The 16,704-nt window shown below is 32.2% G+C and overlaps 3 protein-coding genes across 5 annotated transcripts; 1 reads left to right on the forward strand and 2 right to left on the reverse strand.

Moving 5' to 3' along the window:
- Positions 1-503: 503 nt before the first annotated feature.
- Positions 504-1,478, reverse strand: Vps28 (vacuolar protein sorting 28). Its single transcript, XM_014235295.3, has one exon. The coding sequence runs from the start codon at positions 1,353-1,355 to the stop codon at positions 723-725; it is 633 nt and encodes a 210-aa protein (XP_014090770.1). The 5' UTR covers positions 1,356-1,478; the 3' UTR covers positions 504-722.
- Positions 1,479-2,407: 929 nt separating this feature from the next.
- sut1 (sugar transporter 1) lies at positions 2,408-11,828 on the forward strand. Of its 3 annotated transcripts, XM_036367770.2 has the most exons (9): positions 4,230-4,297; positions 4,357-4,873; positions 5,019-5,200; positions 8,171-8,275; positions 8,369-8,529; positions 8,939-9,536; positions 9,604-9,816; positions 9,885-9,987; positions 11,374-11,828. In XM_036367770.2, exons 3-9 carry the CDS (start codon positions 5,075-5,077, stop codon positions 11,625-11,627), a joined length of 1,560 nt encoding a protein of 519 aa, XP_036223663.2. In that variant the 5' UTR covers positions 4,230-4,297; positions 4,357-4,873; positions 5,019-5,074; the 3' UTR covers positions 11,628-11,828. The 3 variants fall into 3 exon arrangements, with proteins under 3 accessions (XP_069964786.1, XP_036223663.2, XP_036223660.2); XM_036367767.2 differs by having other exon boundaries at positions 4,231-4,297; positions 4,357-5,200; XM_070108685.1 differs by lacking the exons at positions 4,230-4,297; positions 4,357-4,873; positions 5,019-5,200 and adding an exon at positions 2,408-2,449.
- On the reverse strand, positions 2,624-3,952 carry slv (sugar transporter SWEET1). The gene is made up of 5 exons (XM_014229960.3): positions 3,663-3,952; positions 3,526-3,603; positions 3,212-3,438; positions 2,937-3,112; positions 2,624-2,868 (listed from the first exon to the last, which is right to left on the reverse strand). Exons 1-5 carry the CDS (start codon positions 3,737-3,739, stop codon positions 2,749-2,751), a joined length of 678 nt encoding a protein of 225 aa, XP_014085435.1. The 5' UTR covers positions 3,740-3,952; the 3' UTR covers positions 2,624-2,748.
- Positions 11,829-16,704: the final 4,876 nt, after the last annotated feature.

Below are 16,704 nucleotides of genomic sequence, written 5' to 3' on the forward strand. Positions count from 1 at the left end.
AAACTATTGAAGGGTGGTCGACGGGGCAGGCCATCGACATTATGCATGGCTATCTGCTACAACTTTACGAACGTGTCTTAAAAAAACATTATTGTTCAAATACATATTTTAACCTACTTTTCAAATAATATATACTTTGTTTCATAATGCTTTCGTTGTAAAATATATTTTAATATGTAATAATATGTTTAAATGGATATCTTTAATTGTGCTCAACACCTGTAGCCTTAAAATTGTTTTCCATTTCAATGGTGCGGATTACTTTTAACAGTCGTGCTTAAATATGTGAACCCAGCGTTATTATCGGCGTTGACTGAAATACTAAATATACTGACATTAGTAGCCATACGTAGATCAAAATCCTATTTAAGTGACCCGGGCAGGTGAACTGACAACAATTAACAAGTAGCCTTAGATAATAGCGATGTTATAACTTTTATGTGACTTAATTTAGTTTTTTCCTAACTGTTCGTATTGCACAAGATTTCAAAAATCAATGAAAATTTATGAGTTTATTTATAATTATACTTTTATTCCCATATGTGTACAATATTTAATTTTAAATTCTGTTAAGAAGCTGTTTAATTAATATGTAAGCGAACTTGTGTTGATTTATTTGATCACAAAATAAGACTTATTTTTATAACGGCGATGATATTAATTTTTGCAAATATAATTTCGTTTTTGAATTGTTATTGCGAATACTGTGTCATACAAATTAACTATTGACTATGTAATAATTTAGTGAAGTCAGCGTAAGCCGATTCCAAATCAAATAGAAATTGACGAACCTGTGATTCTGATAATTCGTCAGAGGCCTGCATGTCATTTAAAGTGCTAAGCCAAGTTTCAACTTTTTGTTTTGCTTCAAAATCTTTCGGAATTAATGACAGTCGGTTCATATTATCAGCCAAGTCTTTTACGTCCGGCTGCAAAGCATCCATTGTATTCATCTTAAGTCGTAATTTGTCCATGATGGTTATGAATAATGAAACTATTTCTGCTATGCATTTGGATGTATTCCCTTTATCGTCTTTAATTGTTATAGGTCTATCTTCTCGTATTCGTTCCAGAGCTGCAGGACAGTCTAATCGGAATTTTTTTACAAATGAATCTATACTGGGATATTCATCACATTGAACTTGCTTGAATGCAACTTTGTACTGCACTAAATATTTGGAACAGGCGGCCGTATACTCCTGGGGAGTGATACAGTCACGGATGTACGCCTTTTCGAGCTGTTGAAGAGTATTGATAATTGCGTACAAATCAGCCATATTGTCGTATTTCTCTCGTTCCCGTGCATTCCGATAGAGCTTTACTTCTTCGTACAATTCTGGACAATTATCTTGCATTATGCTAGTGACCAAACTATATCAGCGGTGTTAATAATTTTTCCTGAACAAAGAAATATCAATAGTAATAAATGACGAATTCTTTAATGTTGATATTGTTTATATGTCACATTACACAAGTGGTGGAAATAAATTATGGTGTATTTATAATTTCACCATTACGTTGGATAGGTTGCATTTTCTTCTTTATACCTGTTCTGCTATTTTTATCTGATGTCGTTTAGACTAGACATTTGCACCATCAAAAGTATTCTATTTGTTTTCCGTTTCCGAGAATTCAAATTATATAATAAAAAAAATGAATACAATTTTCAAACACTCTTCTAAATATTGTTCGTTATTATTTCTGAATAAATAAGAAAAATACTGAGTGGTGAGGTGGTCGAATAAGGAATTTAGTATTGTTTTAACTGAGGCGGGCGTCCGAAAAAGTCTTCTAATATATATGTACTCATAAAGTTAATAATAATAATAATTAATTTTTGAACAATACTGTATGGAAATAAATACTAGACATTTAAACTTAACATACAACTAATACAAACATGTCTTTCCTTTTCCTTGTTATCAATACAAAAATTATAAAAAAATAATTATATTTCCGATAATTGTACGTTTGTTATGCTTTGTCTCTGTTTACAATTCTATGGGGTATATGGTTCATTTCACTAATTTTAGAGTATGTCTAATATTTTATTATATATACTATACATACATTAGACGTTCTCTGATGTACCTCAATTTAAGAAAGATTTAATATAATTAAATGATGGAATAAGTCAAATTATTTATAAGGGGTAACGTATTATTAATATACGTTCTCAGTTCATACATTTAGTAGGAGGACCATATATTGTTTATGTATGGTTTGTTTTTGAATCATAAATACGAGTAATATCACGTAGTATGAAATAGATAACAATTTCTTAGATAAGTTTTATTGACGTGTGGATTTGGATTAGAAGAAATGTTTCACCATTTTTTTAATACTATTCGATATTTTTAACAACAGTCTTCAGCACTGCAAGTTCTGGAATAGACACACGTTCTTTTAATAATTTCAAGCAATGGTCTCGAATGTATATAAGGCAGATGTAAGTAAAAAATTCTTATGTTTATCAGCATAATTAGTTTATTAAAGCACGATCGAATTATATATTGTCGCTTTACAAATACTCAAACAGTATAAACTTAAATTTCATTAAACAATATAGCATAACATCTAAATATGAGCAGTAGTTTTTAGGTTTTTAAATAAATGCAATGTGTTAATATATACTTCGTACTTAACTAACCATATAATTTTATTGTTTTACTTTTAAAAATATTTAATACAGTCATTACGTTTTCAAACCTAAGTTGATTTGTTAGATCGTTACAGCGACGAACAATTTCAAAAAATAGGGGCTTGGTCAACCAAGCGATAGCCTTGACCGGAATAGGTTTTAGGTGGATAAACAACGAATAGACAAAGTTGCAGCATTGAAAGTAAACATCCAAGAAAATTTGGTATCTGTTAATAAGATAATTATATTACATGCATGTATTATCTAAATAAGTTCGAAATGTGTAAAATCTAACCTGTATAAAAGTATCTGATATGATGACACCGTATATGACCCACTGTACAGACACCAGAAATGTCATTACAATCAGTGCAAAGGGTAAACTTTCTGAATTTTTTACGCGTATCACATGAATTAACATAGTTAGGGGAGCTGCAAAGAAGCACACTGTAACAATACTGCAGACCAAACCTAAAAATAAGAAACTTTTTATTATTTGCATTGCTAAATATATATAGACACTTGAATATTGCACGTAAATATATATAGACACTTGAATATTGCACGTACCCATAACACGAACTTTTTCCTCTTCGGTTTCAACCAAATTTGTATAGTACCATACACCAAACAAAATACACAATACAATGCCAAATTGTCGCATATAGGACTTTTTGTTTACTGAGAAAATATAGAATATCATGGTGTAGCATAGAAAAAGGAAGGACCCAATTATATTGACTAATATAACACTGCGTTCATCAGTGAGCATACCATAACGAAGCCAAAAGGAAGTTCTATATAAGTTTAAAATATTTTTTCATTATTCGGTTATAAATGTTAATGCAAAATGTGAGGTCTACAATATACGTATTAAAACTCACGAAAGAAATCCACAAATAAAAGATAGTCCAGATGATTCGCCGGTACTTTTCTTTTGTATGTACTTACGGCATATAATGCTGAAAAATAAATATATACTATTTTTTTCATTGATACCTCGAATATTATTTGTACTTACACTCCAGACAAAAATTGTAAAACCGTACTGACTACCGCTGTAGACTCCAGTAGCACATCGTATGTGGGAAGCGGCATATTTAGCTATTTTCTAAGTATCTAATTTGTACACATGAATTTGAATCAATTGTGTTTATTTTAGTAAACTTCTTTCAAACAATATAAAAAGTTTTTAGACATCAATTTGTTTTTAAAATATATGAAAGAGGATACATTTTAAATGAGAAACAAAATTTGTTTGACTTTATGGTTGCTATCAGACTATTCTTTCCAAACCAATGTCTACGTCAACTGTTTTTATTTTGCTTTCAATTTTTATTTTGACATTGAAGTATTTACTTCTCGATTTTGTTGTGCTCACAAGAGAATATGGGATCAAAACACAACATGTAAAAATAATCAGCTGTCTTGGGAGAATGCACATGATATGCAAAAAGAAAATTCTTAAATGGATATAATTTTTGAAAAACTTGTTAAAAGTAATCTTTTTTTTCAGAGTTAAAAATTGTAAAGTAATAATAATAACAAGTTAACAATTAATCTGGGCATCTGGAAATACAGATAGATATTTGAAATAAATCGGTACTTCATCGAATGGATTTAAATATGTCGATGCGAAACAGATACGATTAATGTGTAAGTAAATTTATAAAAGTGTATATATTCGATATATGCTTATTTTGTATTGCTTTTAGTGAACGGTAGCAACATGTAGAAATGATAAGTTTTCTCTTAATGATTTCACCCTTGAACAGTAGCGAACAAGAATTAGTTCTCTCCGATAATTGGAAAGCACTACACGTGGTAGCAAAACAATATTAGGGCAATGGTGGTTGTGTTTCCAAAGAGTCTCAACAGCTAAAACTGCTGAATGAGATATGAATGCTTGACTTTCTCTGATATGAACTCATTGTGAACATGGCCCAACTGACAGCAGAGAACATATAACCAGTTCTTTGCGTTCTCTGCTGTTATAAAAAAGCAAAATTTGAGGCGCTCTCACACGGTAATAAGTTGGGTATCCCTTTATCACTGGCTGACAGTATGACTAGAAGCTCCCATGGTGAACAGTCTTTTCGCGGATTAAACAGTAAATATATATGTATATGAAAATTACGTCTCTGTTCCTGAACTTGAGGGAGAAAAAGTGATATGAAAGGCAGATTTTTACAGAGATTCATTGTGCGAATAAAATTAGGAAACCTATAATATGTAAATGTTCATAACAAAATAATTCTACTTAAAACGTTGAAAAAATATAGCTATTGCTGGCATATGGCCAAAGAGGTGGCAAAACAAAGAACACAAATATCGCACACTTCTCACAATTTGTATTCACCAAATAACCATATTACAGAAGAAAACGGCGCCCTTGTATGCCTGCATTTACACATTAAAATCAAAACATAAAAAATGGAGTTGCATATGACAGAACAAAGTGAACCTCTGCATTCTCAAGATGGAGAACAACAAACAAGGAAATTTGGTGTCACCCACGGTACTAAGTTATCACTTAATGAGGCTTCGGAAGTACTCAAGGTATGTCTATTTGTATGGATGTGTGCTTTTAAAGTCAAGTACATCAATCCCCGTAAGTAAAAGTTGTTTTGAAAGTGGATATACAAGAATATGCAAGCATTGAACCTTGTACCCTTTTTGGTACTTAATAGGTTCTCATCTGCTCACTAACAAACATTTGAGTACATTTGTGCTTAAATTGGTTGCACTCATTTTTCTAACAATTTACGTTTTGTTGCATGAAAGCACCTTCTTATTATAAAGTAATGGCACATCCTTAAGCGTGTATTAAAATTATGAATAATAAATAAACAATGTTAAATATTTAGTTGACTTAAGTTAATTTTTCTTTAAGCCTTATTCGATTTAATACAATATACTGTTAAAAATATAATAAATGTACATATAAATGCATCTAATGCAACATATTTACTATATAACCTAAAGTTAATCTGATATAAAAAATTGTATTATTAAATCGAATAAGGCTTAAAGAAAAATATCTTAAGTCCTAATATGAAACATTGTTTATTTATTATTCAAAATTTTCATGTTTTTATGTTTTTGTTCCTATATACTTCACCTTATTATATTAAAAAAATATATTTCCATGTTTACGTACACATATTATTTTCAACCTTATAAAAGGGTTTTTAATATTTTTACTGATTACGAAGTACTTTGATAACTTTTCTGACATTTCTAACGATACATTTTTTCACAGCGACGAAGTACATACATACATATGACATGTAGGAATGACTATATCTCAGTTAACTCCATACACATATGCGTAAAATATAAATCTGTAGTGTTTCCAAATACTTTCAGTTTGATTCCTTTTCGTCAATCCTTTAAAGCACCTTTTTTATTTCTAGTTTCCAACCCTGGACCGCCTAATTATAATCTGTTAGTAACTGTTTAGTAACTAGCCAACTGCTTAGAGATGAGAAAATATAATTTAATTGTAAGATCATATTTATTTAAATTTTAAAACCATACAGTTTTATTTAGGACTAAAAGGGCAGATTAACATCTTTTCGTGTGTATATATGTTCCTCATACTTGTACATATGATACCCCTCACATAATAATCAAACTTTATATTCTTCCCATGTTTCGTGTAGACTTCTTACTTTTGTGCTCTGCCATAATATAGTGAAACTGGGTAAACATTGAAATGAAATTCCGTTCGAACTCAAAGGATAAATAAACATATGGTACATTTTCCAAACTTAAAAGCAAAAATATAAAAAATAAATTAGCAATATTAAAAAATGTAGCAAATGTTGAACCCTCAATTTCATTGTTCGACGAAATCCTAAATATATTACAATCAAATTTGATATCATAATAACTAATTTTGACGGTCATGGACTTCCTCAGCTTTATGACTATATTTTACTTTCCGTCAGCGAAAATTTAATAAAATCATTGGGGGCATATAAATGGAAGGGTGATTGGATTAATTTTTGACATTGCTCAGGTATACTTGAGAAATTATTTTCAAGTAATTTTATAAATATGTACATATAATATATAAATATAAGTATACATATATGTATATGGAGTAAGGACAGTCGGACCTTTCAAAATCGTGAATATCTATTATAACTAGCACATTGGCTGATATATGTGGTATAAAGTCAACTGGAAGGTGAAAATCTCTATATTAGGTATATGGGAGTTAAGGGAGGGTATTGATCCAATTCAACCAATTTTTGACACAAGGGTATATTATTATCAAAGAAACATGTTCTACGAATTTCAATAATATATCTGACAGATTGGCCGATAAGTCAGCCATACGCACTGAGTTCACATATTTGGCGTCTTTGTTCTTGAAAAGTTATAGTCCGATTTCAACAATTTCTGGGCTTAAGATGAAATACCTCGAGTGCACTATTTTTTCGGGATACATTGATTGGTTATTGATTTATAAAGTAAAAGAATCAGATGGACGTGATAGTGGAACACAACACAAGGAAGATGTGTACAAAGTTTCATTACGATATCTCAATTTTTACTCAAGTTACAATCTGCACGGACAGACGGACGGACGGACAGACACTCAGCCGGATTTGAACTTGTCTCATCATCCTGATCATTTATATATATAATCCTATATCTAACTCGATTATTTTTTGGTGATTATAGTAATAATTGAATACGAATATACTTATGTGAGTATCAGATTTATAATCTTAATAGTTTATAGTGGAAGTTAGCATTACAGCACAATTAGTGTCCAACATCGAGATAACCCCAAATTATCTATGCATGAGCCCCTGTTAAGATTACGTTTGATTTATTGAATTTGTCAAAAAATTTTAGCGTAATATTCATGTGATTTCGTCAATGTTTCTGTTATGTGCTTTTGCTGCTGCCTCTTGCAGAAATTAATGATGTTACTTTAACCTCATATACATTCTAAAATATTTGTATTTTTGTGAGAGACAATTTTTTTAGACCAAAAATAAATATGTATGTCATACATATATCAAAATAAAATTAGTATCATGATTTAATTATTAAAGGTCATGAGGGATTGCTTGCAATAAATCTCTGTATATAAATAGTCGTCCAACTCCTTTAGTAAATAAAACGTTGACAATATGGAGAACACATATTCTTCCAATGTACCATATCTAAGGGTAATATACATACATATGGTTATTTGATTTCAATCCAAGAGACCTAAATACATTAATGAAAATTAATTTTGATGTAACTTCTAATTTTTACGGAACAAACCATTCATTTATAGAAGTATGCTATTGAGCATAGAGCTATTCTACATATTCACAATTCCATAAAGTAAATATGTAAATATCTGATCAATGCTAAATTTACATAACTGAATGCCAAATCAAGGAAATTATTGATTCTGAATATTGGAAACATTGTATACTCCTAGTAGAAAAATTTAAACTTTAAACTTTAATTTTCATATAAGTATTATTAAATATGAATACAATTGTGTGCTTGTAGAAACCACAATGGAGCGCTTTGTTAGCATTGGTGGGGTTCGCTACTACTTTCGGGGCTGCCGTTCCTGTGGGTTACTGTATTGGTGTTATCAATGCTCCGGCATCGGTAAGTTAACATTTATGCTTATTAATTTAATTTTTTTTTTCGTTTCGATCTGTCTTGCTTTCCTATTATTATTATTTTTTTTTTTTTGTGCAGCTTATAAAGGTTTGGTGTAATGAGACTTTACACCATCGATACGGTTCTAATCTGAGTGCTTCTGGTTTAGATTTGCTTTGGTCATCTGTGGTATCAATTTTCCTGATAGGCGGAGCGGTTGGCTCACTTGGAGGAGCTAAAGCAGCCAATAAATTTGGCAGGTTAGTTGCTCACCAATGGATTTGCTAATGACAACGAGAAGAAACCAAAAAATAAAAATGATGTATAAATTTCTCCACACCATTCCATGATTATATTTTCTTCTTCTTACTCATAATTCACATTTCTGTTTAAATTTACTTGTACTCAATATTAAAACCCTTGTTAATGTTAAAGGGGTGAATCATGAATATGAGGTTTGAAAGTCTTTTTGATGGATGCAATTATTGAGGCTTTAAAATATAATTTGAAAAATCTAAAGTTCTGGTGGAGATACTGCTAGGTTTCTCGGTTAAAGTATTATCGAATTTTTTATTACGTTTTTCTTTATTTTGAGATTATGTTAACTTTGTATATTAAACTAATAAGTTCCTTTCAAAATTACAGACAGTTCATTAATTTATTTTTCAGAAAAGGTTGTTTTCTAATAAGCGGTGGACTTTTTACGTTGGGCGCAATCCTGTTCTTTTTCTGTCGCGCTGCTGGCTCCGTAGAAATGCTTTTACTTGGTCGTTTGATAGTCGGTCTCGCATCTGGCTTGACCACAGCCATACTACCAATGTACCTTACAGAGATTGCACCACTAGCCTTACGCGGAACCTTTGGTGTTTTATGTTCCATGGGTGTTACTGGTGGTGTTGTGGTTGGACAAGTCTTTAGTTTGCGCCACATTTTCGGCACCGAGGAGCTCTGGCATTATGCTCTAAGCTTTTACATAATTTTAGTGGCTGTATGCTACTTGCCTGCTTACTATTATCCAGAGAGCCCAAAATTCCTTTACATAGTGCGTAACGATCATGAGCTGGCTCGCTATGAACTTCGTCGCTTATGCAAAGGACCCAATGCGGCCCTCGTAATAAAGCATGAAATTGATGAGATGGATGCAGAAATGAATACTAAAGTACAAACGAGCTGTTTCTTTTCGGTGCTAAAAGATCCAACATTATTGTTGCCATTGATCATCGTTTGCTCGTTTCACGGTGGTCAACAATTGTCTGGAATTAATGCTGTAAGAGATAAATAAATAAAAATAGAATGAATCAGCTCACTAATAAGTAATGTAAAATCTCCAACAGATATTCTATTATTCTGTATCAATATTTGAGAAAGCCGGCCTTTCCACAGCTGATGCGGAATGGGCGAATTTAGGCGCTGGTTGTCTAAATTTGTTTGTGGCCTTTTTGGGACCTATGCTGATGTCAAAGCTAAATCGTCGCCCAGTGATGATATTTTCCAGCGGAATTTGTTCTCTCTTCCTCTTCGCTATCGCTTTTGTTTTATATTACATAGTAAGTTTGCGTGGTTTGCCAATACAAATTTGATGATGTGTCATTGAATAAAATCTTTTTTATTACAGGACACTACAAGTTGGTTTCCCATACTCTGTATTGTGTGTATTATGGGATACATCTTCTTTTATCAAATAGGCTTGGGACCTATACCATACTTCATTGGCTCAGGTGTGTATAAAGACGCCTTTCCACCAATACATTTTGCATGTATGTGTGAGTAGAGATAGTTTCTATTCAAAATTAATTTATGCACATACACGTACGTATATACATATGTATTTATATATTATATATATTGTTTTTTAATTGAATCACTAAAAGGCAGTCAGTGTTTACTCATTGCCACGAGCCGTCACAAACAATAACGTTTGAATATGAAGATATTCGACACGTTCAGCATAGTTTCAGTAATGCAATCAAGTTATTGACCTAAAGAGTGAGGCATTTGATATTAAGTTGATTTTTAATTGAATTCAATTGGATCGCCTGTATTGTTTTTACAGCCTTAGTGTTTATGTGATTTAATTTTAACGAAGTCACGTTTCGCTATTTTTAGCTTTTAGTGTGTTTTGTGGGCTATAGATGTAGAAATGTGAGTCAATTTATGTGACCATTCATGCAATCAGGGTTTTCCGCAGAGAAAATTGAATTGCTTTCTGAATGATTCAATTCCATAACTGGTCTGTATACTTTCGATAACATGTGTTACATTGTGCCCATCGTAATTGTTTTAAAGCAACTCTTATGTACAATATGTGATAGTATTGTGTGAGACTATACAGAAATAGTGTTTAAAGTAAATTTAATATGCCGTAATTAAACTCTATAAATTAAGGTAACTAATCCCAATTGATGTAACGGACCAATATTTAGTTCCTAGTACTTGTCAGCAGAGATATAATAACACTAGTTTACAGTTATTTGGTGACTGTCATGTTAGGTGCTGTTTCTTGCTAATTTTGGGTTGCTAAAACCGAAAATGATAGTAAAATTTTCCTAATACGTAGAATTTTGTGTGTTGTAGTCAAGGGGTGTAGGGGTCAATCCACTACTATTTACTAAAATTACCAAAATAGCTGTACGTGATGAAAAATTTTTGAACTCAAATTACCCCCACAGACCTCTTAGCACATCAGTCGCACATTTTTCCTTCAGATTTGTTTAGTAGTGTAATTATATCTATTTTACAGTTGGAATCAAATTTGGAAATTTTAGGTGGGTAAGCTGAATAGTTTAAATAGTAGTGCCACATTATTCGCCAACTTGTTGAACCGTCAAAGCCTTTTTCATGCGTAATGAGCTGAAATTATTATTTGCCAATTACCTTTACATTAGTAAACGAATTAGCTCAATTAACGTCGATACATTATTTATAAGTTCGTTCGAAAAAACTATTCTCTGGTGATTTGGTGGCATTTCTGTATCCATTCTCTAAAATGAGTAATTATCCTGAAATTTCAATTTAATGATGTATTTAAGGATGTATCATTACTAAGTAACCAATAGCCAAAAATTGAATCATATTAAAAATATACATTTATTTCTTTCTAACAGAGCTCTTCGAAGTCGCACCTCGCTCGGTGGCCATGTCAATGGGCAGCTTATCATCTTGGACGTGCAATTTTACTGTCGGCATGGCCTTTCCATCGTTACAGAACGCCTGGGGCGCTTTTGTATTCCTGCCATTCTCAGCAACATGTCTACTGCTCTTCCTGCTAACGAAAGTCTATTTACCAGAAACACGTGGACGGGATCCGTCTGAAGTTGCGCCGATGGTCGCTAAGGGTTTTCGCTCAAAGGTGAAATAAGCCATGAATGCTGTTGGCGTGTTCATAGTGATAAATGAACTGATGAATGCATCTTGATGTTTAAACTAGATTAGTAGGAAAATTTTTTTGAGTATAGATTCATGTAATATATATGTACATATGTATATAATGGCGCACAATGCTTTTTTATGCAAAAGGTGTTATGATTTAATAAACTATAATTATTTAAAATGTTAGAAAGGATTTGGGCAAATTCTAATGGTCTGCAAATAAAGTTCGTATTGTATTACAGAAGAACACAATCATCAAGGGAGATAAACCAATTATGGCGATATTACAACTTTTACCCTTTTTGCTATACAATTTACCTTTTTGCTTGAAAAAGATTTCTTCATTATCATTAAATAAGGAAAAACTGTAATGACTGTCGATGGGACACGGGAGGATGATTTATAGGAACCGTATCAAAATTCGTAATTCAAAAATGTTCATATGCATTTTATTTGGCACCCCTTTGCATTGGAAAGTTCAGTTAATACATCTATTACAATATGCAACTTCACGCAGTTGAATTGAATTGAAAATCAACTTTAGATCAACCAAACTCTTTTTTGATGCTACGAACTAGAACTAATTTCAATCGCAGTTTTATTGATGTTGCTAACTTAAAGAAGAGAAAATCTAAGCAAGCTCTTTTTTTTTTGCTTAATGAGATCAAAGAAAAATTCTACAAACGTTTGCGAGGAACGGTTTTATTTCCTAGTTTTGCTAACGATTTATTTTCAAGCGTAATCGTAATTCAATTAAGATCATATGTTTTACACCAAATAGCCAATTATTTCTGAATTTACGTTCAGTGTAGCCCGTCCTTTGTTCTCGCGCCACAGTCACCGTATTTGTTCCTAAAAAAATTTCATTTTGTTCAAAAAATGCATTCATAGGAATAGTAGGTTGTTTTAATTCTTTATGTTCGCAACATTTCCCACAGTACCTTAATTTTATTATACTGCCCAATTCAATCTGTTGGAACCTTGTTTTTTCTACATCTCATACATTGGGTCGTTCACTAAGTAATTTCGTTTTGTAGTTCAATTTAAATAAATTTTTTTTTTATTGTATAAAAGATTTTATGAAATTAGACAAATTTTATTTTTCAGCATTCTCTTGAGTTGTTATTCGACGATTTGCATCGACCAATGACTTTGTTTTATCCGCTTCGGCTTCAATGGGCCTTTCAGGACGTGATGCCTCCTCGAAATAGAAATTGTCGGAACGAAACTTTGTAAGCCAACTTTAGCATTGATGTTTCGTTAACACATCTACGTACACTTACATAATTTTCGCCCTGCTTGAACTGCATTTTTACTCTTTTTGTAGTAAAACAGTAAAATATGCTAAAGATACTGTTTTTGATCTTCCCTTTTCGATAGGACACCAAACTTAAATTAATCCAAAAGATTTAAGAACATTTTTTTTACAAACAACCCTTACTATGTGTACTGTTCAAATATATAACGGCAAAACGGTTAAATGTAAAGTTGGCTCCGAAAAAGTTCAAACAGATCAGCTGTTATTATCAATGAAATTACTTAGATCAAACATTTCCTTTTCTATCAATATTTTTCCCAAATAAACTGCACTAAGGTTAAATTTTTTGATATTTTAGTCAATCGCACTGACACAGGGTTGAAAACCTTACCACAACAAAAAAGTTATAAGTTCCACAATACTTTAACTGAAATATTTTTGATGAATAGAGTTGATATCGATTATACTGAATTTCAAAACTTCAACCAAAATGTAGTTGACTTGGAAACCGTAATAGCGGCAAGGGTTGTGCATGGTATGTTTGTGTCAATCATATAAAAAATACTCACATGAAGGAATCACAACATCTTCTGTGTCGATTTTAAAATTGCTTTTCATACCTTAAAGCTCTGTCCTAGGTTTTTCTCTATACAGCTTAGATACATATACGCATTAAAGCTTTATTTTAAAATAATTCTAACTCATATTTATGGTACATATGCATATGTATGAATGTATATATGTATGTACATATATGGCCTAATAATATCTATAAAGCTAAATATTATTATTTTTAACGTAAATGCGCTAATTTGCATTCTGCTTGCTGATATCGTGTGAATATAAGTACATAGGTATGTACATATATACTGATGTGGGCAGAGAATGTTGATGTAATAATAATACATTAACATTCTCTAGTAGAGGCCTCCTCAACAGCTAATTTAGGCATAATTGTACATTTTTAAATATCTTGACATTCCAAGACATTCAAGTAAATACCTCTCATATTGGGGATTCACAATATACAAGTATATAGTTGTTTATAAACATCGATACTGTTCTAATATTAACTGTACCTTTTTACATTTCATATTCGCGCCACATTATTCTTTTTAAGGAACACTAATCATTTTAATTAGTATGTTGCAGTCGCTATTTTTCACGGAAGCGTCAGTGAGAACCGTTTTTTTTTTCATTTCCATTAAATACATACATACATACATGTATGGTATATAGATAGATTCATATATGGATAGATACTAATTCGATCGACTGAGTTGTATATTCGTAAGGTGTGCTGGTATTTCAGTAGTTTTCGCTGGTTTTCATAGGAGAACCAGAAAAAGCATAAGCAAGTTTATCTGGTACGGATGAAAGTCTCATATTTACAAATCTGCATACACAAACGTATTAAATACATTGTTTGCCGTTTTGAATATACTTAAAATGTGTTCCTGGCATTCTTTTAGGCGTAATAAAATTATATGTTAGCGAACCGCAACCCGTTTTCATGATTGTTCGCTAGCCACTTTTGGGTTTTTTTGTGAAACATTCCTAATGTGAGGATAAAACAAGAAAAACCGTTAACTTCAGTTGCACTGAAGCTATAATACGCTTCACAAATAAAATAGTTTCCATACAAGAACTTGATATAGTGCAGCGATCTGAACAATTCATTCGGAGATTATAGAATTGCTTTGGACAATAATCCATGATAAATTTTTTGAAGATTTTGATTTTGATTGTTCAGTTTGTAGGACGGATATATGCTATAGTGGTCCAAAATCGTCAGTTCTGATAAATGAGCAGCTTCTTGGTGAGAAAAAGACGTGTGCAAAATTTCATTCCATTAAGATATCTCAAAAACTGAGGGACTATTTCACGTATAGATTATAATATACATTGCATAATATTTTTGTTCATTTATATCAATAACTTTTGAGTGGCATAAGAAATTGATTTGCAGAAGGGTACTTGTCTGTCAGTAAGTCCGTGCAGCCGTGTACCGATAACTTGAGGAACAATTATTCTTAATAGACTACCAAAAACTTTTTCGAAACTCTACAAGCGAATTACAAGTTAAGAAATTCTTGTCAGTTCTACAAAAGCATAAATTGCGATCGAACAGACTTTAATCCCCAAAACGATATACTCGTACTGCTTGAACACACACTGTATCCTAGTAACCGAAACACAAGGAATTCAATACAGGTGGGTAGAACATTTCGACTTGTTAACAGAAGCAGTCCTAATGAAAATCAACAAAGGTAGGTGCCACAGGCAGTCGTCACTAGAAGCACTGGAGTTCAGAAAGCTAGAGGATGCCATTACGTGACGATTACGCCCATACGCGAACCAAATTATGATTGCAAGATTTATAACTGGAAGAGGCACCACCGATCAGATATTTATAGTGAGGAACATTTTTGAAAAAACGAATGAAAATCACCACATTTCACTTGTTTATAGATTTCAAGGTGGCATACGAAAGTATAAATAGATCGTTCTCTATGAGGCCTAATATGACAATAAATTAATAAATCTCGTTAAAGTCATAATAGTGAACGTAAGAAATGTGGTACGAATTGGTATTACACTATATCAAGTGACTTTATTTCAAAAAATATCCTTCGACAAGGGGATGGACTTTCATGTCTACTATTCAATCTTGCATTTGAAAAGGTCATAAGGGACGCTGGAGTAAACACCAGAGGCACAATATTTTCAAATCGACCCAAATTTTGGCTTATGTTGACAATTCGTAACGATGTATATACGGCATGTATAGACGATTTAAAAAACTGCCTTAATGCCAATAGAAAAAGCTGCAAACGTTATGGGTCTTAGAATAAAGGGGGAAAAGACTAAAGTCTTAATATCCTCAAAGGTGAAATCTGCTGTTAACAAATGTTACTTCACGCCAAGCAAACACCCAAAGCGTCGCACTTTTGACAGATCGGAGACGGTTGTGGAACCGATGATGATGATAACTAAGAAGTAAGACATTACAATCTAAATTGTGTTATTCGACAATAAATACATTTATCTAAGTCTATAAACAATTAAGCCACAAAACTTACATTTGGCACAGGGGTTTACAGGTGTGCAAGGCGTATAAGCTCTTTATACCCTGAACAGGGTATATTAAGTTTGCACGAAGTTTGTAACACCCAGAAGGAAACGTCGAAGACCCTATAAAATATATGTATACAAATGATCAGCATGATGAGCTGAGTTAATTAAGCCATGTTCGTCTGTCCGTCCGTCCGTCTGTATATATACGAACTAATACCTCAGTTTTAATGTTATCATTCTGAAAATTTGCACCTGTTCTTTTCTCATTAAGATGCTGCTCATTTGTCGGAACGGCCGATATCGGACCACTAAAGCATATAGCTGCCATACAAACTGAACAATCGAAATCAAGTCCTTGTATAGGACGTTTCCTTCTGGGTGTTACAAACTTCGTGGAAAACTTAATATACCCTGTTCAGGGTATACGAATTATGAAACATACATATATAGTAGAAAATCGTTACTCCGACAGTTTGATTTACATCTACATGTATGACACTGACATAATTGGCCGCCAGAACTTTGATTAAACTGGATCGAAAATAGACCTATGGTAAACAGATAGTTAAACTGAAAATCAACACATGTGTATATCCGGAATACCGATAAAACTCAACTAGCATGTAGTAGTTCCATTCGTAACAATAAATACCTTCGTATAAACGAGAATGTTTTCCAAATTTCAATTATTAGCATGCACTGCTAGATATGTACACATGAATATACGCTA

This window comes from Bactrocera oleae, chromosome 4 (genome assembly GCF_042242935.1).
Source record: "Bactrocera oleae isolate idBacOlea1 chromosome 4, idBacOlea1, whole genome shotgun sequence".
NCBI lineage: Eukaryota > Metazoa > Arthropoda > Insecta > Diptera > Tephritidae > Bactrocera > Bactrocera oleae.